The sequence below is a fragment of the Polypterus senegalus genome, chromosome 10 (assembly GCF_016835505.1).
Source record: "Polypterus senegalus isolate Bchr_013 chromosome 10, ASM1683550v1, whole genome shotgun sequence".
Lineage (NCBI taxonomy): Eukaryota > Metazoa > Chordata > Cladistia > Polypteriformes > Polypteridae > Polypterus > Polypterus senegalus.
This window is the reverse complement of record NC_053163.1, coordinates 42568006-42595555: the sequence shown is the minus strand read 5'-3', so window position 1 is coordinate 42595555 and position 27550 is coordinate 42568006. Positions and strand designations below refer to the sequence as shown.

Below are 27550 nucleotides of genomic sequence, written 5' to 3'. Positions count from 1 at the left end.
GCAGCTAGATCCGAGATCGTACCCACCGGCGACCGCTGTATGATGTCGATGCGCCCTTCTTGATAATAAAGGACTTTTTGAGAAAAAAAAACAAACTCGAAAAAGAGCGGGTCCCTGACAAGTGTCATGGTTGTCCCCCACCAGGTGCGGGCCTGGATGCATTTCTGAACAACAGACATGACATGTTCAGATTTTATGCATTTGATGCACAGTGCTCGTTGATGAATAATGCAGTGTAAAACTACTGCTGGATCAGCTATTTCCTCTTCTAATTTTTTTTAACCATTTTGTTTGCCTGTTATTGATGGGGCTACATTTGCAGTGATGCCTACCAGTTTGTTCCATGGCAAACCCGCATGCTCAATCGCGTCACAGAGAAGCTGATATACTGTATATCATTGCCTGTGGTGGATCGGACATAAACATAACAATCCTTCAGTCACATCAAAGTGGAAATTAAAACCCGTAATGAAATCGCTAGTTGAGCAGTGTCGGTTTTGTCGGTGCTTTCGTCCTGCACCACGGAGTATGCAGTAAAAACTTTAGCTTTCTCATGTAACTGATAATAAATGTCATTTGATAACTCGCCTATTCGCTGTACCACAGTGTTTGCTGATAAGGAGATATTTTTGAACAAGCTCATCTTTTCTGGATAAAATATTACAGCAACTTTTTAACATACAGTCCTTAAAAAAAGTGCCCCCTGTGAATGGCTTTCCTGCCTTAGTGATTACCGTTTTTTTCCGAATTGCTAAAACACTAAACCCCATTCTCTGAACCAAAAGCTCAGTGGTCTGAACTCATTTATTGAATCATTCACTCTTTTGACAATACTATAAATAATTTTCAACTTGTGAAAAACAATTTGCAGATCTCACTGACTCTTTTTGCAATACTCTAAACACTTTCTCACGCAATCAAACACGTTTCGCACTACATTGCACTTGTGATGTTTAATGGTAACCCCAAGTAGCAAAAGGTAAACACAAATAAAGCACAACTGCCATTAATTAAACACTATGACTCCAAATTGGTAACGCTTATTTCAAATGATGTGCCATAACCAATATAAGCCAGTACAGAGTGCACACAAGTTGTTGAAGGTTCAGATCAACAATGGACAGAAACAATCAGAGTGGCAGAGGACGAGTGAGTGTAAGAGGTGGGGTACGTGGAGGAAGAGGAGACCAAGGAGGAGCAAGACAAAGGGTAGTAATTTCTGATGCATGGCAGAGTTCTCATCCATTCCAAAAAGGATCCCAATGCCCCATACATCTATACACTTCTATCCTGCACCAAGATTTGAGGCACGCATTAAGTCTTCTAATCTCTTCAGTCTTACCTGGACTGGCGCGTGGCACAGGCAGAACTTTGGAGAAGACTACCTCGTCAGTTCTGCTCCTCAGTCTGGAACCATACTCCTTAAATTTAGATCACAGAACTGAAAGAGATCCCTTATGTATGTCATTTGTTTCAACATTGACAATGACAACTGCATTGAGTAGCATTGAGACAATGATTTTGGAAGCTCAACTTTGCCCTACTGGCCATCTGATTTGCAAGGACGGCTATCATATGCCATGCTAAATACTCTATGGAGTTCTGGCACAGGGTGATAGAAAGACAGGATGTCCAAAGAAGGATTAGAAGGACTTTATCAAAGACTTTATCTGAAATATATCAAAATGACTATAAAAGAGCTTGAACCCTGGGCTGAGAACAGAATTACGTGCTTGCCGCTGAAGACCCCGGGGTCGAATCATCATTCGCCACACGCCGAGGAATCACGGTGAGGTTGTTCCAAACGCCGGGAAATACAAACATTACAATTGCCGCTAATCAGTACCCGTATTCAGGACATTTATTCACGTTCGGACTCAAGTTCACGATCATTCTGTTTGCTAGTCATTTGTCGTTTGTGTGGTGTGTGTTTATATGTTACGTGGACAAGGGAGGGGATTTGTATATACATGTATATATTTTCAGTTTTGCTTTGGGATTGTTGGGGTGGAGGAATATTTGAGTGTGCATTTGTCTTGTGGCGTGTCTTGTCTCATTTAATACATTTATTCCTGTTTAATTTTACATTCTGCCTACCGTGTCTTTGCCTTTCAAACCGTCGATTGTGGGGAAAGTTTATCTGTGTAGGAGTACGGCTTGACAGGAAAGGTTTCTCAGTAAATTATCCAGGCCACAGGTCTTGGAGGTGTAGCTGCCGGCTGGGAATAAGGGGTCGGCCGTTACAACCTTCTCTTAGGCCTTCCTCTTTTTCTCTTGCCTGGGAATTCTATCCTTAGAATCCTTCTCCCAATATACTCAGCATCTCTCCTCTGCACATGTCCAAACCAAAGCAATCTGCCTCTCTGACTTTGTCTCCCAACCATCCAACCTGAGCTGACCCTCTAATGTACTCATTTATAATCTGTTCATCCTCGTCACAACCAATGCAAATCTTAACAACTTTAACTGTCACCTCCAGCTCTGTCTCCTGTTTTTTGCTCAGTATAACAAAGCTTGTCTCACTACCATTCTGTAGACTTTCCCTTTCACTCTTGCTGGTACTCCGTCTGTCACAAATCACTCCTGACTTCTCCGCCCACTCCAGCCTGCCTGCACTCTCTTTTTCACCTCTCTTCCACAATCCCCTTTACTCTGTACTGTTGACCCCAAGCATTTAAACTCATCCATCTTCACCAACTCTACTCCTTGCATCCTCACCATTCCACTGACCTCCCTCTCATTTACACACATGTATTCTGTCTTGTTCCTACTGACCTTCATTCCTCTCCTCTCTAGAGCATATGTACACCTCCCCAGGGTCTACTCTTGCTACAGATCACAATGCCATCTGCAAACATCATAGTCCATGAGGACTCCTGTCTAATCTCATCTGTTAACCTGTCCATCACCACTGCAAACAATAAAGGGCACAGAACCAATCCCTGATGTAATCCCACCTCTACCTTGAATGCATCGGTCACTCCTACTGCAGACCTCACCACTGTGGCACTTCTCTCAGACATAGCATATTGCAGAGTGTCTAGAGAAGAGCTGTGGTATTATATGAGGAAGTCTGGAGTGGCAGAGAAGTATGTAAGAATGGTAAAGGATATGTATAAGTCCACAAAGACACAATGCAACTCCTTCTGTCCTTCTCTCTACTTTTCCATTAACACCCTTAGAGCAAGCATTGCATTTGTAATGCTTTTTCCTGGCATGAAACTGCTCACTAATCATCACCTCACATCTTAAACGAGCTTCCACTACTCTTTCCCATAACTTCATGCTGTGGCTCATCAATTTTATTCCCCTGTAGTTACTGCACTCCTGCGCATCCCCCTTATTCTTAAATATTGACACCAGTACACTTCTTCTCCACTACTCAGGGCATCCTCTCACTTTCCAACATTCCATTAAACAATCTGGTTAAAAACTCCACTACCATCTCTCCTAAACACCTCCATGCTTCCACAGATATGTCATCTGGACCAACAACCTTCCCATTCTTCATCCTCTTCACAGCTGTCCTTACTCCCTCCTTGCTAATACATTTCACTTCCTGATTCACTATCTCCACATCATCCAACCGTCTCTCTCATTCTCTTCATTCAAAAGGGTTTCAAAGTACTCTCTCCATCTGCTCAACACTCCCCTCGCTTGCAAAAATGTTTCTTTTATCACCCTAACCTGCTGCACATCTTTCCTAGCTTGGTCCCTCTGCCTAGCCAATCGGTACAGGTCCTTTTCTCCCTCCTTAGTATCCAACCTCTCATACACCTTTTCTTTAGCCTTCGCCACCTCTCTCTTCACCTTGCGCCTTATCTCCTTGTACTCTTGTCTACTTTCTGTATCTCTCTGACTCTCCCACTTCTTCTTTGACAACTCTCTCTTCCTCTGTATACTCTCCTGTACTTCTCCATTCCACCACCAGGTTTCTTTCTCCTCCTTTCTCTGTCCAGATGTCACACTAAGCACCCTTCTAGTCGTCTCCCTTTCCACTTCTTCTGTAGTTGCCCAACTATCTGGTAACTTTTCACTGCCACCCAGTACCTGTCTTACCTCCTCCCTGAACTCAACCTTACAGTCTTCATTTTTCAACTTCCACCATTTGATCCTTGGCTCTGACCTCACTCTTCTCTTGTTGATATCCAACATCATATCCAACATCATACAGATCACCATCCTAAGCTGCCTAAATATGCTTTTCCCTGCTACTACTTTTCTGTCCTCTATCCTCAGTCATCTCCTTCAGACTGATATATTGACTGACAGATTATATCCTGCAGAGGATATAATCTACCTGTGTGCATCATCCTCCACTCTTGTTATGTTCCACCCTGTTCTTAAAATACATCCATGTCCATCATTTTCACAAAATTCACTACCATCTGATCTTTTTCATTCCCCTCTTTGACACCATACCTACCCATCACCTCCTTATCTCCTCTGTTCCCTTCACCAACACGTCCACTGAAACCTGTTCCAATCATCACTCTCTCTCCCTTGGGGACACTCTCCACCACTTCAGCCAACTCACTCCAGAAACCTTCTTTCTCATTCATCACACATCCAACTTGTGGGGCATATGCACCAACAACATTCATCATCACACCTTCAATTTCCAGCTTCTTAATCATTACTCTGTCCGACACTCTTTTCACCTCCAAAACACTCTCTTGACACACTGTTCCTTCAGGACAACCCCTACTCCATTTCTCTCTTCCCATTCACACCATAGATTGAAATTAAACCTGCCTTCGATGCACCTGGCCTTACTCCCCTTCCATCTGTCTCTTGCACACACAATGTATCAGCCTTCCTTCTCTCCATCATATCAGCTAACTCTCTCTCCCTTTATCAGCCATACTACCAACATTCAAAGTTCCTACTCTCACTTCCACTCTCTTTACCTTCTTCTTCTCCTACTGCCTCCAGACATGACTTCCCTCTCTTCTTCTTCTTTGGCCAACAGTAGCCCAATTTCCACCAGCACCCTGTTGGTTAAAAGTACTGGTGGTGGGGCCTCAACAGATCAGGTATGGAAATCTGTATTGTTGCAGGTTAGGTGCATTGGCAATCCTAAATTGTCCTTAGTGTGTGTGTGTGTGTGCGCCCAGTGGTGGGCTGGCGCCATGCCCGGGGTTTGTTTCCTGCCTTGCACTCTGTGTTGGCTGGGATTGGCTCCAGCAGACCCCCATGACCCTGTAGTTAGAATATAGCAGGTTGGATAATGGATGGATGGATATTTAACTGGCATAATTTTACACCCGATACCCTTCCTGACATAATCCACCCCATTTATCTGGGCTTGGGTCTGGCACGAAGAAGAACACTTGTTTGTGCATCCTCTGTTGCTGGGTTGACAACAGTCCCCACAAATACACACTAGAACTGATAAAAAGAAAGAAAATATCTGACATGGCTAAAGATAAAGAGAGTAGTCAGCATCCATGGAAAGGATTATTAAAGGAGCCTCAGTAGTGCTTCCTGACACACTTGTGCTGAATAATTCACTGGCAGGAAGTACTCAGTGATAGTGTGTCATAAAGCGAATGTGCATTGTTCATAATGGCACAGTTTTGTCTTCATTCTTTTTTCTGCTACTACCTCCAGCCGGTCAACAATGCATCCCATAACTGAGCCAGCCTTTTCAATCAGTTTGATTTGGTGGACCTCTCCTCAAGTGATATTACCAACACACAATGATGTATAAAATCACAGTGGCCATCATAGATTTGTAGAATATGTGAAGGATGTCAGTAACCACATTAAAGGAATCCAGTCTCCTAAGAAAAAGGAGTCTGCTCTTCTCTTTTTTTTATATGACTCCTCTGTGTCACTAGACCTGTAGAGCCTGTCATAGATCTGGACACTGAAATTCTTTTACCAGTGCTGCACCTCCATATTCACTCCTTGAAAAGTGACCGGGCGTTGAGGCTCTTTGGTGTGGTGAAAGTCAATAGTCAATAACTGGTTCCTTGGTTTTGCTGATGTTAAGCTGCAGACAATTCTCTTTGCACCAAAGGTGGAAACAAAGCTCTCCACCTTACTCATATACTCTTTATATCAATACACCCTGTAAATTCAGAATCACCTGTGAATTACTGCAACTGACATGACCTGGTATGTTTATAGTCTGAAGCATGCTGGGTAAAGGGAAAAAGAGAAGAGACTATTCCTGCTACTGCTCACATCCACATCAATACACAGTGCTTGAGCCTCACAAAATGCAGCCTGCACAATAGACAGATCATTATCTAGAACACTATTGCCTCTCCCACCAGCCTACTTCTGAGCTTACCCCTTAACAGGGATGGATAGATGACATTGAAGGCACTGAAGAAATCAGAAAGTACAAGCCTCACAGTTTTGTCCACGTAGCAATAGGTCATATGGAGCAGATTGAAATGGAAGGTGCAATTATCTATCTTTGTCTAATTTTTTTTCCACAGCTGCAGCACTTTTTGGGACATTAGAGACAGACTGGAGAGGTAACAGACCATACCACAGAGTTGGTCAGCACAGCCTTAAGAATTCAAGGTCTTATTCCATATAATCCTGCAGTTTTCTTGTTTGAACCCTCCTCAGGTATCTCTTCAAATGGTCATCAGTTATGAACAGTCCATAATGATGAATAGAGGTTTACTGATCACTTGCCATACTAACTGAAGGGGTAGTAATTGTTGATGAAGTATTTATGACATGTTCAAGCTAGGACAGAGCTGAGATATATAAATAAATCACAAGTTTGAGTGAAATCCAATTGCCCATTTTTGGCAAATAGTGCTAAGAGCAACTCTGTGAGAAAGTGGGGCACAAATCTCTGTGATACAATGGAGGTCAATGTTTGATAAAAACTTTTTAATTTTTTCATGGGTCAAAGTATATTCCGATTAAAATAATTGGAGTAGTAGGACCAAAACTTGGACTAGTTCAAAGCATCTTAAAGAAATCAACTCTATTTACAGTTTTCCACAATTGCTTTGATGCAATTCTCACATCAGTAACATCATTCTTCTTCTTACTTTTAATGCAGTTCTCAAATCCGTAACACATTTCCCCACCCGCATTAGCATTTCTCATTGTTTCTATACACATACTTCACTACTAAAGTTGTTTTGTCATTGTGTCGATGCGTCTCTCTTCTCACAACTCATCAAAACAGTTTGTACTTAAGTCAGTCAGTACTGCAGATGTTTCACTCTCCTTAATACTGTCCAGCATTAATGGATACCAAATTAGACATTACTGTTCAAGGATTGTGCACATTGCTAAAAGACTTGCGCTTAATGCAGTGAAATGTAACGTGTAATTTGTAAGCTTTTGTTAAAATTGTTTTGTATATTTTAATATCACTGTGACTATTCAGTCTCGGTTTCCTATAGAATGTAATTTAATGCCTCCCAGATTATCATCTATCTTGCCTTTCACTTAACCTTCTCATTTTTGGCAATGAGTCCTTTGGGTTTGGTGATCACAGTAGATCTTTTCTTCAAAGGGCATACATGCTAGGTGGCATTTTTGATCACTCAAGATGACTTCTACTCAGTTCCACTCCTCAATTATCTATCCATCCATTTTCCAAATATGCTGTATCCTTAACAAGGTGCAAGGCAGGACTGATCCCCAGACAGGGCGCCAGTCCATCGTAGGGTGAACATACACACCATACTCGCATACACTAGGACCAATGCAGCATCGGCAGTCCACCTAACTTGCATGACTTTGGACTGTGGGAGGAAACTGTAGCACACTAAGGAAACCCATCCAGGCACAGCGAGAACATATAAACTCCATGAAGGGAAGACCAGGGACATGAAGCATGGTCTCCTTACTCCTTACTGCCCTACTCCTAAACTATTACATTAAATGGTTAATAATAATGCTAATGTCAATTTATTTATACAAGACATTTTAAACAACATCAGTAATGCTGTAGCCAAAGTGCTTTACAATGAAACATACAATAAACATAAATAAAATAAATAGAATAAAATACAATAAAACACAATACGACCAGCAGTAAACTGAAGCAAACCAATGACTAAGAGGAGGGCAACTTCATGGAAAGCGAGGGACTAGTAATGCATCTTCAATGCAGTTTTAAAGAGTTTAAATGAAGGCGACTCCTTAATGTAATTAGGTAACGAATTCCACAGATGAGGTGCACAAGATGCTAAAGCCCCGCCCCCTCAGTTTCACATGCAGTATGAGGACAACAAGAAACACCTGACTAATAAGAATAAAAATAAAAATACATTTTATTTAAAAGCACCTTTCAAGTAACCCAAGAACACTGTACAAAGGATCAAGAAAAAAAAACACCAAAGAGTAGGAACAAAAGCAATACATAAAAAATAAATGCATATATGTGTATAAATATTTACAAAACATACATATATAAATACCATAAAGCTTACAAAGATCGCTATATAAAAAATCTGGACAATTGCATAAAAATTACAACTTTGAAGGTAAATAGAAATTGAGCTTAAAAGTATGTATGTTTTTAGTTGTACTTTAAACGATGTTAAAGTTGCAGATGCCTGCAAACTAAAAGGCAAAGCACTCGAGAGTTTTTGACCAGCAAACTAATTGCTCAGCCACCCGCAGTGTGAAGCTTGGCGGAAGGAATAGAAAGAAAGCAAGACTCGGTGGAACAGGCAGAACATTGTGGCTTATATAACTGAGGGAGACCGCTGAGAAATGTATGGGCTACACTGTGGATAGACTTGAAAATAAGCAGAAGAATCTGATACGGAATCTAAAATATAAAGGGTAGCCAATGAAGCTGTTTAAGTATGGGAATAAAATATTCCCAGGATCTAGTACAACAATGAAAAACTTTGGTAGTTAAATTTTGTACATACTAATAACTCTTAAATCCCTGGGAATAAGCACCATTGCAGAACAGCATTACAGTAGTCCAGAGCAGATGTGATAAAATAATCAAAAAATAATCAAAAAGTGCGTCAACAGCACTGTACTAGGAAATGTTTTATTTATAAAACAATGCTGTCTTAGTAATACTCTTTATATGGGACTCAAATAAGTGTGGGGAACCTAAGAGAACCCCAAGAATCCTCACGTTTGTAAAGGAGGATGTAATAAAACCAGCAACACACAAACTAAAACATTCACTCTTCCTCTGGACACTAGAACTGGCAGAAAAGAGCATCTTAGTTTTATGACCATTTAGCTTTAAAGAATTAAACACCTTCTAGCTGTTCATGTACTTTAGAGAGAAAATCATGTTAAGGGGTAATGTATGGAAGGATTTGGCTTGAATACAGATGTGTGTATACTACAAATGATCTGACCAAGAGGAAACATAAATATTAAACAATAAGAGACCTACCACGATGCTCTGTGGAATACCCTGAGTGACTGAGGCAGGTCTGTGCCAAAGACATCTATTGAATGACATTTAGAAAATGAACATACTGTATAAGATTAAAACACTGTAATGAGTTCAGAAAAACAGTAGAAAAAGTATAACTTCTTTACTCAATATGAACGTTTATGTCACCTAATAGCAGGACATTTGGACATAAAGAACAGACCACTAGCTAACTAAGAAATAAAATTGGTGGAAGGTTTAGGAGGGCAATAAATAAGGCAGATTAAAGCTGTTCAATACAACATATTCAAATGAGAATACAATTTTCACTTGGACATGTGCAATCTTGTTCACAGAAGAGCACAACAGGACTGCTGCTACATCCTACTGAGTGACGTGTATTAATATTGGTAGTCTCAGGAGGAGTTTCATTTTTAAAGAAGAAGGCATTAGGCTGCTGCCAAGTTTCAGTAAAGCACAGAAAAGCAACACCCTGATCAGTGAGTTGTTGTGATAAGGATGTACACTTTGAAGGGATATTTTATATTAGCAGCAATTGGAGGAGCATCACAATAAATATTGCTTTCGGCAACAGAGGAAATTTATTGAAATTTACACCATGGCATACTTTTAGCAACAATCATCTATTCCTACTGAAATTGCGAGATGAGATGATAAAGTTACCAGCCTCACGCCCACATCAAAATGATCCTGCAAGAGCCTAATGGGTACAACTGACAAAGGGATATTTTTGCATATTTTTATATCTTGCAACTGATAAAGTTCAGCCTTCTAGTAACATATCTCCATCTTGGACTGTGGGCAGTACAATAAAAGTAAGAAGTACAGAAATTCTAAATCACAAAGAGATGGCAGCACAGATGACACAGAACCGTATTTCTTGGAAATCAAAAAGTTCTGGGTCAGAAACACATGGCTAGTTTGAGCAAGATGGGTTTAGTCAAAACTGATCAACTGACAAAGTGGCATCATCCTTAGAAAAAATATCCTTTCAGCGTCAGATAGGATATTACTAATAAAGCAGATCCAAAGCCAACAGAATAAAACATCATAAAATCTATAACAACAATAGGTAAGCACAAAACAAAAATCGAATACAGAAAACGTGGCAGCCAACTACACTAGTGCATCTCTCCATTTTGCGGCAGACTTTTCCATTACTGCTGTCAAAAACCCAGTTTTCACAATTTCCTCTCACTAAAGTTAAACTTGCATGCACTACTGTCCCCTCTTTATTCTTCTCTGTGCTTTATTAGGTCTTTTATTTCCAGTTATCATTCTAAGATCGTCTCTTTGAAGGTCTCTTGTCTGTCGTGTCTTTCTTTTCTTGGCTCTATCTGCATTAATTCTTTCGCTAGTACTCCTGCTCCTACTCCTACTCCTACTACATTGTGGGCATTCAGTGTGTCACAGTGGTCTTTGTGTTTAGTCAGTTTACCTTTATATAACTTCTTATGAAGTATTATTCTTTTGTTTATCATATGCTGTATATTTTATAATTCAATCACATTATTTATGTTTCTTTTGACATGTAAATGGAAGTTTGGTGATGGGGTCAAAAATTCACTATTAAATTAAGTTCAGATGATGATTCTATGATGTTGAAAATGTTAAGAAAAATCAACATAAACTTATGTACAATCATCATTTCCAAAAAAAATGACCTACGTTTTCCAAATAAGGGGTGTATTTATTACTTTCTCTTCATCACCCAGCATGTGCCCTGGTAGGGCAAACAAGCTGTCGTTATCTTCACTGATGATAAATAAATTTCCATGCGAGTGCATGTCAGTGCAAAAGTTTGTGTGTTTATGTGTGCACACATGCACTTGTGTATGTCTCCGTGTGTGGACATGTATATTTAAATAAATTATATTGTCTTAAAAATTACTTGTGCAAAAACTTTTCAAAACAATTGGCCTGGTCCAATGACTAAATCAAAAATCCCCAGTTAAATTAAATAATTTCTAAGGCAGATGTCGTTGGACATAGTTCAAACTATTGTTGAAGGCTATGGAGATATCCTGTTACAAGACAAACATTATGCAACATTTTTGAAAAAGGAAGTTCTGTTTTTTCTCAGAAGTTATTATTGTACATAAGTGTACACAAACATACGGTTACCATTCTAAAATCAATTTTTCTACAGGCTCCAAGCCATTTTGAACATCATAGAAACGAAATCTGAATTTAACTTGGTAACAAATTTTTAACCCTATTAGCAAACTTCCACTTACATGGCAGTAAAATCACTCTTGTGATGCTGAATGCAGCATTGCCAAATATATTATTTACTTTTCATTGCTATTCCCTGTTTGCTGTGTATTCTGCTGAGTAAATATTATTTGTTAAAACACAAGATAATGTCTACATATTATACTGTATACTGGTATGCAATTTAAAGTGAAGTATGGCCTTTGTAAATACTTTGGGTGATTTTTGGGAAAGGCCTGCATTTTGTTAATGAAGATGGCCTCCATTCTAAACCTATCCATGGTAAAACCTTGAGGTCTAAATTTAGAAGCTGTCCGAGACTGTTTTTCTATGATATTCTTCAGCAGCTTCTACCCAAAATCCCAGCAATGCGAGCAACTGAAAAAGTGACTTTGTAACAGAATCCAAAATCAACTGGCAGCCAAACAGAAGCTAGAATAATTAGACCTAGATTTAAAATCACATTCTCCATCAGGTTTGCCTGCCATTTGTGATCCAATTTACTGTATATCTGTTACTACACATAATACAATGCAACTGAAAACCTGCTTATTCTAGTTAAAACCATGGGGAATGACATTTTTATTGAGCAGGATATAAAGAAGATAATGAATGAATTCTGTTTGTTCTGTGTCTAATTAATTAAAAGTAACAATATCCATAAAATAAACTGAATATTTAAAAATGTCTTAGCTGTTACTATGGCACAATTAAACAAACTCTGTTTACATATCAACCTAGATTACTAAATGTTTGTACGTCTCTCAATGTATAAATTTATAATAAGACTAGAGTAGGAGGCATAGCTTAACTGATATAGTTAGGTCCATAACTATTTGGACAGTGACACAATTTTAATAAATTCTGGCTCTGTACACCACCACAATCAGTTTGAAACAAAGCAATCAAAGATGTAATTGAAGTACAGACATTTTGGCTTTAATTCAAGGGGTTTAACACAAATATTGTATGAGCTGTTCAGAAAAGACAGGCATTTTTATACATGGTTCCCTTAGTTTTAGGGGCTCAAAAGTATTTGGATAAACTAAAATAATCATAAATAGAATGATCATTTCCAATATTTGGTTGATAATCCTACATAGTCAATGACTGCCTTGAAGTCTGGAACCCATGGCCATCTCCATGTGCTGGGTTTCCACTCTAGTTATTTTTTGCCAGGCCTTTCCTGCAGCTATTTTCAACTGCTGCTTGTTGGTTGGACTTTCTGTCATCAGTTTTCTCTTCAGCAAGTGAAATGTATGTTCGATTGGATTGAGGTCAGTTAACTGACTTGGCCTTTTAAGTATATTCCACTTCTTTGGCTTGAAAAGCACTTAGTTTGCTTTCCCAGTATGTCTTGGCTCATTGTCCATCTATATTGTGAAACATCATCCTATCGGTTTTGCATTATTTAGCTGAATCAGAGCAAATAGTATTGACCAATACACTTCAGAAATCATCTTGCTACTTCAGCCAGCAGTCAAATCGTCAAAAAACACTAGTGACTGACTTCCATTCAAAGTCATGCATATTAATGCCATAAAACCTCCTCCACCATGTTTCACAGATTATGTGGTATTCATCAGATCATGAGCTGTTTCTTCTCTTTCCAACATTCTGGTATATATTTATCTTAGTTTCGTTTGTCCAAATAAAATTGTTCCAGAACTGGACAGTGGTTTGCCCCTTATAGTAAACCCTCTGTCTTTACTTTCAAGAAGTCTTCTCTTGATTGTAGTCTTTCCCAATGATAGGTCTACCTCCTGGAGAGTGTCCTTGGTTTAGCTAAATGTTGTGAAGGGGTTCTTTTTCACCAAGGACAGAATACTGCAATAATCCAGCACAGCTGTCTTCTGTGGTTTTCTAGAACTTCTGGTGTTGCTGAGTTCACCAGTGTGTTCCTTCTTTTGAGCCAGATGGTTGATCTGACCACTCTGTGTTCCAGCTGTCTCTCTAAAGGGTTTGTTTTGTTTTCTCAGTCTAATGATGGACTGTTTTAATTTGTATGGACAGCTCATTGTACCTCATGTTGAGAGTTCACAGTGACAGCTTCCAAATGCAAATTCCACACTTGGAATCAATTCCAGACCTTCTATCTGCTTAATAGTTAATGAAGTAATAAGGTAACTGCTCCCACCTGGCTATGGAACAGCTTGTCAGTCAAATGTCCAAATACTTTTGAGCACCTGGAAATGGTAGGTGGGGGATATGTAGAAAAATTGTTGTCATTCCTAAATGGCTCATACAATATTTTTGGTAAACCCCTTAAATTAAAACCGAAAGTCTACACTTCAATCAAATAATGATTGCTTTATTTGAAACCCATTGTGGTGCTGTAAATAGACAAAATTATTAAAATTGTGTCACTGTCTAAATACCTATGGACCGAACTGTAACAGGGGACATTTAGTATTTGATTGAATGCTCAAGATCATTTACCTTAGCCTAGAGTATCCAATTAAAATTGCTGATTAGACTGTTCATAAAACAAATGTTCTCATTAGTCTCCCGGGTGCCCAACTTTTGGCCATAAAAGAAGAAATTTAAGAGGTTGAAATCCCTTTATAACCACTGTCATAAATATTATATTGATAGTTATAAACTTACACAAGTTTTTTTTTTTTATAATTTTTTAGATGCATTTCTTCTAAGACAAGAGCATGTGAAAAATGTTATGACACATGACCATTCCTCCCTGTCTAACTTTTTACTGTGGATACAAGAATGAAATGAACTGAGCCGAGTTTAGTAATATCCATATGTAATACTAGTTTTTAAACATGTTGGCTTGATTTAATCAAATATCTTATGAATTCTATCCTATTTGGTAATTTGGGATAGAATCAATAAAGATTTTTTTGTGAATAGACTTTTGCAAAGTAATAATTTCCAATTATCATTATCATTAATTTCCAGCTTGTATGTTTATAGCTGGAACATCATAGCCGCACAGCTGCAAATCCCAGGCTGGGAATTGTCTGCGCAGTTTTCACACTTGCCATGGCTTTTCTCAGGAGTGTGATAACAAACAAACAAAGTACTCTTAGTTGTGCAGATAGTTGAATTGATTTGCAACTCTACTTTGTGCCTATATTATCTTACCATTTAATTTGCAAATCAATTTCTGATAATGTAAAAATATTGCATTGTTATAACATGAAAACAATTATTTTCATTTGTTTTCTATGACTACTGTATGATTCTTAAAAAAATTAGGCTGATATTTTAGTTTTAAACTATTCAAATGTACTATTAACCTTATTTCCCCAAACTATAACATAACCCTTTTGTTCTTTGACACCGAATATATTTATTAAATTATACCTTTAGAATTATTGGTAATGCAATCATAACTTTTTTTTTTTGTAAAAATAAGAACATATAAAGTACTTTAAATATTGTTCCATTGCCATGAATTTCAAATTTAATATCACATGTCCACAGTAAAGTAAAATACTCACTTGCATGTCTGACAATGGATTAATTAAAATCTTCAAATGCTGTATGTTGTAAATTACTTCTGTATACTAATATACAGATATCTGGTCAATATTACACAATATACATTGACTGTTAAAAAAACAATGAATCAGTGCTGCTTACTAGAAAGTTGCCATAGTGTTCATTTTTACTCTGTTGCCAAAAACTATAAACAAATACATGATACCACTTAGTTTTCTCAATTATGACATATCAATATTTTGTATGAATAATTATTTTCAAAAGGAAAGATTTTTTGCTGGATGCTATTACATCTGGGTTTTGTCAAGTACTTTTAGGTTTCTGTTATCTGATGTGCAGTTACTATTGTGCTCCACTTGGGCTGTTGAAAATTCTTCCTCGTAGTCAGGAAAGAAAATAGTGTTATCTGTGTGCTGTTTATTCAGTTTCTGAAAAAGAAAAAAGAAAAAAATAATAAATTAACTGGACATCTATCAACTATACAATAGTATTTTGTCTCATCAATCATTTGCTTTCAGCTAAAATTGAGAGAATAAACATTTTGGGCATTTGACAGAAATGTTTTCGATCCATCACTGTATTTGCCATTTTCATTTTACAGTTTTTCTCAGTTACATTGGGCAATTTCTCTAAATAGTCTGGAGGTTCCCTGAACTACTTGTCCATTTCTCAAAACAGTCTGTACATTGCAGCACAATAATTTGGAACACCAAATTCATTAAAACGCTTTCATTCATGTATCAAAATGCAATTTTCCTGTCAGCCATTTAGTAAGTGCCACCAAAATGTGAAATTTCTGAATTACTGCCTACAGACATGCCAGTCAAAACATTAAGTCATGTTCTCAACATAAAAATATACTATGAAAGTACAGTGTTACCTTGGTATACGTCCGCTTAGGAATAAGTCCAACTTGGTATTGTTTACCTCTCTTGAGACAAAGCCACGACTGCCCATGAGTGTCAGTACGCCAGTTGCTAACATTCAGTGAACAACCCGTGCTATAACTCTATGTGAATTTTCAAGTGATTTTGTGTTTTTTTGCGTAAATTTGAAAAGTATGAAGGTGACATGCGTATCCGGGACTTGGCTGCTGCATACCGTATGCAGACAACGACGGTATCTACGATTGTGAAAAACAAAGACGTTATTAAAAAGTAAAGTAAGGTTCAATTTTCATTTATTTCATCTAATTGCTTTTGTATTTATGTATTTTAGTATTAAGCAGTGTTTAAATTATTTTATACAACCCCATCAATGTATAATATGCCAATAACAATAGGATTGTTTTTCATGGGAATGGAATAATCATTTTCCCGTTATTTCTTATGGGAAAAATTTGTTTGGTATAAGTCAAAGGATCTGGAACGGATTAAGGATGTATACCGAGGTACCACTGTACTGAAAGATTTAAACTTGATCAGCTGTCTATAAGCAGCTGACATTGCTTGTGCACCAGAGCACATGCACTTATGTTCTAGAAACCTTTACAATGTTCTACCACATTGGTACTTTCCGTAAGACAGGAATAATATAACATTTGTAAGGTGACTTTTTTGTTTTATTTAGGACAACAGAAATTACAATGCTATACATTGAACCAAATACAAACCTGGAAGTTAAATATTACAGTACAAATGTGCAGTATTTAGGTAGTTATTTTGGAAAGAACAAGGCCAATTCTACATCATGGGTTGTCCTGTTGCTCTTGCTGGTCTGGCCACATATTTTCATCTACATCATATCTTATATTCTCCTTTGCAATACATCAAGGAAACAATCTTGCGTACCTCAACCACCCTCAACAAGAATATTCTGGGATGTCATCACAGACACATCCCCATACCATGACAGACTAGTTGACATAACAATCTAGATGGTCCATTTCATCTTTGGTTCAGAGCACACAGCGTCCACTTCTTCCAAAAATGATCTGGAATACTGATTTGTCTGACCACAATAAACATTTCCACAGTTTGATGATCCATCCCAGATGCCCCTGAGGCCAGAGAAGGCAATGCTGCTTCAGGACATGGTTAACATAAGGCTTCTTTTTTGCACAGTAAAATTTTATGTGGCATTTGTGAATGCAACAGCATATTGTAATGCTTCACAGCATATTGCCAAAGTAATCCCTTGCCCATGTGGTTACATCAGCTATTGATGAGTGACATTTCTTGATGGAATGCTGTCTGATTGATCAGAGATCACGGGCGTTCAGTTTAGGTTTATGCCCTTGTCCTTTATGCTCTAAAATTCCTCCAGATTCCCTGAATTGTTTAATGATATTATGCACTGAAAAGGGAGAAATATGTAAATCCCTTCCAATCTCTCTTTGAAGAACATTGTTTTTAAACATTTCAATAATTTTCTCATGCATTTGTTGACAAACTGGAGGCCCTCTGCCTGACTTTGCTCCCCAAAGACCCAGCCTTTCGAGGATACTGCTTTTGTAACAAATCATGATTACAACCTCCTGTTGACATCACCTGTTTGAAATCACATATTTAATTTTTTACCTCAGTACTGGCCCCAATTTGCCCCGTCACAACTTTTATTTAGAATGTGTGGCAGGCCTGAAATTCAGGAATTGGTGTTTATTGACAAATTATACGAAGTTGACCAGACAAAATGCAAAATATCTTTGACTTTTATTTCATTGCAGACAGTATGGACCAAAGTAAATTTAAGAATCACTGCATTTTTTATTTGCATTTTCTATACTGTCCCAACTTTTTCTGATTTAGGGTTGTATGGACAACTGGTCTGTTTAATGCAGCACAGTATTTTCCATTCTTGTTTTTGGTATGCAGAAATTCGATTATTTCATGAAGCTGGTTAGGGGGTTGTCCCTCTTGGTTATTTCAGGGCATTTAAATTAGATTGCTTCATATACTGAATTATCATTTTGGCACATGTCATGCTATCATTTTGGCACATGTCATAGACAGTATCATTTTATTGAGAGGTGGGTTGGTAGGGGTGGGGAAGTTTGGGGGCTAATTAGAGGCTATAAAAATCTAAGAAACACTATGTAGATGGCCGGACAAAATCCTTAAAAACAGGAATAGAAGGTTTATGGTGAAAGGAACATTTTTCTGTATTAGATGAGGTTAAAAGTGCTGTCCCTTAAGAATCAGTGCTGGTGTCACTGTCATTTTCAATATACATTAATGATTTTGATAAGAATATAAATAATAATAGTTTGCTTGATTTAGTAAGGAGCTGATAGCAAAATAAGCGCAGTGGATATAGCATACTAGTGAGACCTAATCTGAAACATTGTGTACAGTTTTAGTTTCAAAATTACAAAAACACATGGTAGTGCTAGAGAATATCCAGAGAATAGCAGTCATCCAGGTTCCTGGACTGTGGGGTATTAACTATGAAGACAGAAAAGGAACTAATACTGATTTAAATTAAACAGATCAGGTATCAGACAGACCCTACTGTATATAATCCACAAGTGAGACATTTTCTTAAGATCTTCTGAACTCAACTACCATTCAATCACCTTTTATACAATACCTGAAAATTGTTACACTTTATGTTCAGAGGTCTCCCAGTAAAATACAGTAATCCATGCTTTTCTACAGTACAAACTTACAATATACACTTATCTCGGTATGCTACAGCAGTTCCTTGATAGAGCAGTAGCAGCTTGAATGTTTGCAGAGGAACATGTATTTATCATTTATTCAAGCACCTATTCCCATATCAAAGTTACATATACTTTATTTCTGAAATTCCCAGCCCATCAGCTTTTCATAGAGCCCAAACCTACTAATCAATTGAGATTGACACAAATATAAATCTTCCCCTAAGGTAAGCCCAAGCAACTAAATCAAAACGTGAGTTAAAAATTTGTAGTTAAAAAAAACAAAAACAACAAGAAACAACATCAAAATACTAGAATCAAAGACAGAAAAGGTAGCAAAAGCAATAAGAAACTTGGTTGTTCAATCCACAGCTCATTGGTAACCTTTATCATTTTGTGTTGCAATCAAAGACCAAAACCTTTGAAAATGAATGCAAAATTAATGAAATGGTGGATAAAATGGTCCAAAAAATTTATTAATTAATTAAAAAACAGAGAGAGAAATTTTCACACTAGAAATATATATTCAGTGAACAAACCTCCCTCCCCCAAAACAAGGGTAAAACCCCAAATCGATGCAGGAACACCTATAAAATTAGGAAAAAGAAACTACCTCATGTTGATGACAAAACCTCCAGATCCAACTTTTGAGGGAATTTTCTATGAAACTGGTCCAACTGGTGAGGTGCCCAAAGAGAATTGAACCAAACCCAGAAATGATTCTTGGGTCTGTAGCTCTTCCAATGTACAAGCAACAAACAGTGTTCCTCCACCCTGTGAATCCAAAATAGACTAAACCTCGTATTCCCCTCAACTGTCAAAAGACAGCACTGAATGCGGAGTAGTAGGGATGTATTACGGTCTGCACTGAACCAATCTCAGCTGAGACACGAGACATATGAAATGTTGAGTGTATCCTAAAAGTGTGCAGGCAGAGACAAACTATATAACACTTGACCCACACATCACCATATGACATAATGTACAATATTTGCGGGTGCTAATTTACATGACGGCAATCCTATATGAATGAACCTTGTCACCAACTAGATTCTTTGTTCTACTTTAAAAACTAAAGCCACCCTATTTTTTATAAAAAGCAAAGCATCTGATGAGAATACAAGCCATTTTAAAAATAAATGCAGCCAATTTCCATTTCTTTTTGATGCAGTGGACATAACTTGAGACATGAGGCAAAGCAGATGGACAGGAAGTGAGATCAAAAGTCTTGTATGAGATCCGTATTGGTCCTCAAAGATGAGAGTTTTAATGGTAAACGAGTTAACAAGTTCCTGGAGTATTAGAGAGATAGGTAGACAGACAGACAGACCTTTTTTCTCCAGGTTGAAATTTTGCTGTTTACAGAAGCTCTTTAAATATTTAAATAGATAGATGATTATACACACACAACAGACTGACTAAAAAGGAAGACAACTTAGAAAGAAATAAAAACCTCTAACTTGGCAGTCACAGTCACAGTGAAGCATTATGCAGACTTATTGGCACTGGTATAAAAGAACCCCAGTACCATTTCTTGACACACTCCTGCCGAATAATTTGTTGGCTGAAAGTACTCAGTGTTTCAGAGAGAGGATGTGCAGCATTTGTCATAATGGGACTTAGTCATATTTTAATTCTTTCCTTTGCTGCTGTTTCCATGGGATTCAGAGTGTACCATATAACGGAGCCTGCCCTTTAAATTAGCTTGTCGATTCGGTGGGCCTGTCTTGAAGTGATGTTACTAGCCCAGAACACCATGGCGTAGAAAATCATACTGGCCATCACAGAGTTGTAGAAGATGTGAAGGATGTCACTTTCCACATTAAAGAAACACCGTCTTCCTAATGAAAAACAGCCTGCTCTGCCCTTTCATATACACTTCATCTGTGGTCCAAGACCAGTCCAACCTGACATTGCACACAAAGAAGGTCAGCCCCACAAGTAAGGAGCCATGTTGCCAATAAGGAAGCGGGCATTGCCCTTTAGCTTGGCTAGATGATTGGTTAGTATTACAAAGAACTCTGCTTACAACTGATGGTGGCATTCGGCAGGTGTGTAGAACTGTTACTGCATCTGTCATCTATCCTTAAATAATCAAGCTTACAGTTATAGAAACTGGCCATTCAAAGAATTATTTTATTATCAATTCCCACTAATTCAATTCTGCAATGGCCCAGCGTGCCAGTCCACTGTGGCTCACACTCAGATATATTAGACAAAGTTAAACTTCCATTTAGCCCATCAAACATTGTTTGGGTTGAGAGAAAAACAGGAAACCAGCAGAATGGGCCATTTTTGGATAAATATAATTTTCTTTGTCTTTATTTGCAATAATAATTAAAGACTTAAGATACAAACGCATGGTAGTAGGGGTGGGCAAAAACTAGGACATCTACAGTATATGGTTTACACAGTTTTAGTATAAAACACTTAGTAACAAACATATAAACTTACCAGCAGCTCTCCATTTTTACCAATCATTCCTTTTAAGAATTTGCTAGGGTCTGGAACTGGCGGAAGGAGTAGCATTCGTAGCCTTTAATTGAAAATATTAAAAATGTAAAATGAATTAGTAACAATTATCAACATAATTCAAAATTATCTCTTGCATTTACAATATGATTTAAAGGTTTTGATAAAGCAAAGCTAAAACATATTTGACTACTTTAGGCTATATGTGAGCCAAACCAAGGTTCTACGGATAATAACCTAACATACATTGCTAGTTCAGTATGACTATTAAGGCTAATTCAGCATCACCAGGAGCCTATCCTAGCAGCATTAGAGAAAGGCAAGGCAGGCAACAATGTCAGATTGGGCACCGGCACACTCACTCAAACTAGGCTGATATAATGTTACCAATTAACCTAACTAGTATATCTTTTGGAAAAGCAAGAAAATGAGCACACAAAAGTTAAACCCAATAGAACATCAGATGAATGCAGAAACAGGACTGGTGTCTGAACCTCTTTTGCTGGAAGTTTAAAACTGCAACAGGAAATTTATACATTTGCCAAAATAAAAATACTTAATATTAAGAGTTACAGCATTTAAACATCAATTTACCTTGAAATACAAAAGTGTTCTTTGTGGGGAGAAAAAATAAAATAAAAAAGTGACTTATAGGTATCATAACATTTTTAAAAATAGGAATATTATAAGACTGTAGTTACTGATGACTGTATTGTGTGATTTATGTGCTTTCTATTAGCTCTTTGTACACTTTTGTATTTTTTTTCTTCTGCGAGGCATTGTCAATGGGTACTCTTTACCGATTTTCTTGGGAAAAAAAGTGGCAGAATTATAAAAGAACAGTTTCTGTAGTGTCCGTCTGTGTTCAAATTCTAAAAAAAACCATCTTTACCCAAGTTTCAACAGCTTTCCCAATGTGGAAATATAGTGAAGAAAATTAATCCAAGTAATAAAAAGAGACAAAGGACAAAATTTGTTATATGTCATGGCAGCAATTATGTTTGTACCTGGCACTTTAAATCTGATGAGCACATAAAGTTTACATGCTGCATTATAAGCTTGAAGCTGTGACTTTTAAACGGGAATAAATTTGGTGTCATATTGACAAAGGAAATCAGCTTTTTTTCAGGAAAATGCCTTTTTCCTTAAGTTAATGTAAAAGAGTCTGTGTTGATGGAAAGTACAGTATATAAAACATAATGTGATTAAAATGTTTTTTTTTTCTGATTACGAACCTCAATGAGTTTAAATGATATATGTCTGCATATTTCATAAAAGAAACTTAATAATTCACATATAACAAACATGAAAAAACTTTTTAAATAAATGTGAATGTAAATGGTCACTAGGTAAATATAGATCAAATAGTTTTCATAAGATTACAGTTAATGTACCTGGTTTGTTTGTCAAAACAGAGCAAACTAAAGTTACATTTAAGAAATAGCTTTGTAGAAACTGTCATTCTAAAGTTCTCAAACTTACCTTGACAAATATACAGGAATTTCTCCATGAAAGATTTATAGCCTTTATCCAGTTTTGATGGTTTTTCTATGTACAGTGATCCCTTGCTATATCGCGCTTCGACTTTCGCGACTTCACTCCATCACGGATTTTAAATGTAAGCATATCTAAATATATATCACGTATTTTTCGCTGGTTCGTGGATTTCTGCGGACAATGGGTCTTTTAATTTATGGTACATGCTTCCTCAGTTTGTTTGCCCAGTTGATTTCATACAAGGGACGCTACTGGCGGATGGCTTAGAAGCTACCCAATCAGAGCATGTATTACGTATAAAATAAAACTCCTCAATGATATACGATATGCTTCTCGCGCGGTGCTTGATTGTTTGCTTTTCTCTGTCTCTCTCACTCTCTCTGCCTGACGGAGGGGGTGTGAGCAGAGGGGCCGTTTGCACAGAGGCTGTTTGCCTAGAGGACACGGATGTTCCTCTAAAAAATGCCGCTTTATCGCGGTGCTTCGGCATACTTAAAAGCCCAAAAGCACGTATTGATTTTTTGATTGTTTGCTTTTCTCTCATTCTCTCTCTCTCTGACATTCTCTGCTCCTGACATGCATTCTTTGAAGAGGAAGATATGTTTGCATTCTTTTAATTGTGAGAAAGAACTGTCATCTCTGTCTTTTGACTAAAGGGTGTTATTTCATGTCTAGAGGGCTCTAATAATGTTAACAGTGTGGGAGAGTTTATAAGGGCTTAAAATCTATACAGTATATATAATTCACTAAGGCAAGACACCCATGGAAAACACGCTGGAAGGGGCGTAGATTCACTAAGCCGCCGACAAGTAAGACACCTATGGCGCACGCAGGGAGAAGCCACGCCCACCAACTCCAAAACCATTGGATACGACGATAACTCGCAGAGCCACGTCCACCAATTCGGACGTGACGACACAGAAAGAACGGCGTCATTTATATTCGTCTGTCGTAGAGGCCTCATGTACCTCCAAGCCACCTTGACTGTTCATAGAGGCATGTTTCTCGCGAAGATGAGTCGCCATATGCAGCATGTAAAACGGTTTGCGAGGGGTATCCAATGGGATCCTTAAAACAATCCTTTACAACTGAGGTTAAAACACAATGAAGTAAGCAGTCTTTAAAAACTGGGTTTTCGGTTACGACGCACTACCTCGTGCACCATAGCAAACTGTTTTACACGCTACATCCAGCAATGCGCATCCGCGACAAACATGTATCTTCTTCACTCATGGACAATTATATGTTGCTCTCTCCAGAGTTCCATCTTTTCATTCACTTTCTGTTGTATCCTCAAACCCTCCCTTTTTAGACAACTGTGTCTTTCCAGAAGTGTTCAACCATCAATAAATAATTATGCAGCGTTTGTTATGCCGCAGGTTCACTATTGTGTTGTATTTTGCTCTCTCCAGAGTTCCATCTTTTCATTCACTTACTGTTGTATTCTCAAACCAACCCGTTTTAGACAACCGTGTCTTTCCATTGAGCGTGTGTCCACCCGGCGCAGAGAGGCGTGGGTAAGTCGTTGAACCCCATTCAGGCTGCAAACGGTGGAATTCCCACTAAGTGCGACTCATACACTCCCACTGGTTACGTCCCTACCCTTTATACACACCCCCCCTCCCACCTCGCTACTACCGTGGTTGGGTGTTTTGGTGGATTATATATAGAAAAGCAGCCAAAACCGCACAGAGCAATGAAACGTCTACGTGAGTCACAGGTGCATCTGGACTGTGTTAAGACGACAACGACTCAAGTGACGAGTTGGAGGTGGGCACATGAGCGGGCAGTGCATACTGAACGAGAAATCAGCAGACTAGCATGACGGAGGGAGCTGAATGGACGTCCTTCTCCTCTCCTCCCATTCCACACTCCATGACTGAGCGCCGTGCACCCCCATCCCTCCGTCTGGGAGGAGAAGGCGCGATGGCAAACCGCCAGTTTTCAGTCACGGACGATTGTGTGTTGCTTAGTTCCGTGCATTGTTACAATGTTGCTTTTCTTGCTGATTTATTACATTACCGATTTTTCAAATGTTAATTTTCTCCCTGTGCTTAAAAATCATTAAAAAACCGGCCTAATGATGCGGCGTATGGTGCGCCGCGGGTTGGCTAGTATATAAAAATAACCATACAAACATACGGTTTCTATTTCTCAGATTTTCACCTATTTGGGGTTCTGGAACGCAACCCCCGCGATGGAGGAGGGATTACTGTAGTTGTTTTCAACAATACTTCTTACATTGCAAAAATCGATTATTGTAAAATAATAGACAAGTCAAATAAACACTATCCATTGCTGGCTAAATTCCAGGGAATGGAACGCATTGATACATCCGAATTTTGTGAAAAGGGCTAACTGTACAATGCCTTCCAAGTAATTCTCACAGAGTGGTTTCATATAAGCTGCAAATTAATTTAATTTCTGATTGAATTTTATCTAGTACTGGGTAACAGGAGACTTACCCTGGCAGAATCTGATGCAAGAATGAAAAAAGTCTTTAATTACCATATATATTTGCAGATAAGTCAGGACTTGATTTTACAGTATAATTTGTTATTTTATAATGTCGCTCATATAAGTTGAATATATATATATACACCCGCGCTTCGCAGCGGAGAAGTAGTGTGTTAAAGAAGTTATGAAAAAGAAAAGGAATCATTTGAAAAATAACGTAACATGATTGTCAATGTAATTGTTTTGTGACTGTTATGAGTGTTGCTGTCATCAAGGATTTGATTATCATTATTTCTTTCAATCAGGTTCGTATTTGGAGGATGTGTTGTGTTCAAGTTACATTCCGTGTTTGTCAACCGTAGTAAAGATAACAGGTTTCATTCATCGATTCCTTTCTTACTGCATCAATAAACAGCTAGTCTTGCTCTTTATTTGAGACATCACACACTACATGCACGTTTTTTTTTTTTTACGCTGTCTTCCTTTAGCTGGACATTGACTTTTTCCACCGTGTGCTTTGTTTCTGCAGTAGCTGCACTTATGAATATGCTTGTATGTATCACACGCTTCATATTCTTTTGCTGCCTTCTCAATTGTGTAATGCGTTTTTTGTTCAGCACTCTTTGGAGCTGTTGCTTGTTTTTTGTTCAGCGCTCTTTGGAGCTCTTCCTTGTTCTCTGCGTACTGCGTTCACAGTCAGTTCACGTGAGCCACTCGGAGTACATGCATTGAAGGTTCTCAGCTGTGCTTGTGCTATCTCATGCGATCTTGCGATGTCCACGGCTTTCTTTAATGTTAGCTAAGACCCTGCACTTAAAAGATTCTCTCGCAGTTTCGCCGAGTTTGTGCCAAACACCACCCTGACCATCTCATCTTCGTCTGCATTAGCACAGTCCTTCATCCGCGAATATTTAGTGGCAGAGTGTTTCTATTGGATTGCCGCTGACAGACGGCCTTATATGGGCAGGCACTCAATTATGTGGGAGGAGCGACGATGAGGGACGCAACTCCGCCTCACATGGCAATTGAGCTGCAGGCTATGGCCGGTATATATGTACATAAGTAGGTTCCAGTTATGACCGTTACGCGTTGAATTTCGAAATGAAACCTGCCTAACTTTTGTAAGTAAGCTGTAAGGAATGAGCCTGCCAGATTTCAGCCTTCTACCTACACGGGAAGTTGGAGAATTAGTGATGATTCAGTGAGTGAGTGAGCCTTTTATTAGTATAGATTTTTGAGGTTTCAAGACCCAACTTATATTTGAGTATATACCATACATGCACCAATCAGTTTCTTTTATTTTGTAAAAAGTTTTTGATTGAAAGCATATCATTATAATATATACCTGGATATTCTAACTGTCAACGAGCAAACAGACAGGTTTATTTCATACATTACCTTTCACATATCACACTATCACAAGGGACTTTACAAAACAAAAAAGAACACAAATTAAATCGGCAAGATTAATAACTTTTTTTATTTAACTAATTCTTTCAAGTATTTGACAGTGAATATGTTTGTACGCTTCCAAATCAGAATTTTGTTATCCTCCCACAATCAGGTACTAATTAAAAGAAATTGTGAGATGCACATGGAGAAATACTGTGACAGTGCTCACTTTATGTAGTACTGGCTTAAATGTAGTACTGTAATACTGTGCTTATATGTAGTACTGATAAGTTGCAGGCATTTCTAGTGGTGGTTGTCTTCTTGTGGTCACAGGTAGAGAAACGCAAGCCTTTTTCTATTGTTTTAAAGTTCTTGCAGTACTTTCATCAATAGATAGCAACTGTGGGCACAAGTGATATGACGTGCTTAAAAAAAAACTACATTATGCCAGCAAATGTAAATACAAATGTGTAACAAACATTGTAAATGCAGATTCTTTAGAACTGAACACAATATGTTATTGATCTGTCAGAGTGAACGTTGCTCTTTGAAAATAATTCAAATGAATTACAAAAAGGTCTTATTTGAAAGTATCATCTGATGTTTGAATGTGAAAAAAATGGCTGTTCACTTTGCCTAACTGTAACCTCGGCACTGTATTACTCCAGACACACTATGCAACACTGCTCGATTGTACTATTCTGTTTGTGCACATCACTTCCACAATCATCTTTCTGTTTCTGAAACATACCCCTACAGTACACATTTTAATGTACTGCTCCTGGATCTACAGTTATACTAAGAGCAACTTTTTAAGCAGTTCTCTGGCATTTCTGTTGCTGATTTTGCTCTGATTCAACTCTGAACCTAAGATCCTATGGCTATTTTATGGTAAAACTGTTAAGCATCCATCATACCAGTACAAAACTGGTTTCTTTTTTATTAATGACAATGGAATATAACTAACATAGTTCTGATTTGGATTTTATTATTAAAATTGATTAAAAATGTACATGCTTGCGGATATGCCAATTCTTGAATTTAAATTTACATACCATGGCAAAAAATACATCATTCGCAGATAAGATGAATGTGAA

General features: G+C 37.9%; 1 protein-coding gene across 1 annotated transcript in view; it reads right to left on the bottom strand.

The window, feature by feature from the left end:
• Window positions 1-15185: 15185 nt before the first annotated feature.
• The window catches only part of LOC120537109 (interleukin-13 receptor subunit alpha-1-like), a 110393-nt gene continuing 98028 nt past the window's right edge, over window positions 15186-27550 (bottom strand). Inside the window, exons 9-10 of the mRNA XM_039765769.1 lie at window positions 21090-21171; window positions 15186-15465 (exon numbers count right to left, since the gene is read on the bottom strand). Of these exons, the coding sequence (XP_039621703.1) occupies window positions 15325-15465; window positions 21090-21171 (223 nt within the window). The 3' untranslated portion in view covers window positions 15186-15324. The remainder of the gene's footprint in view (window positions 15466-21089; window positions 21172-27550) is intronic.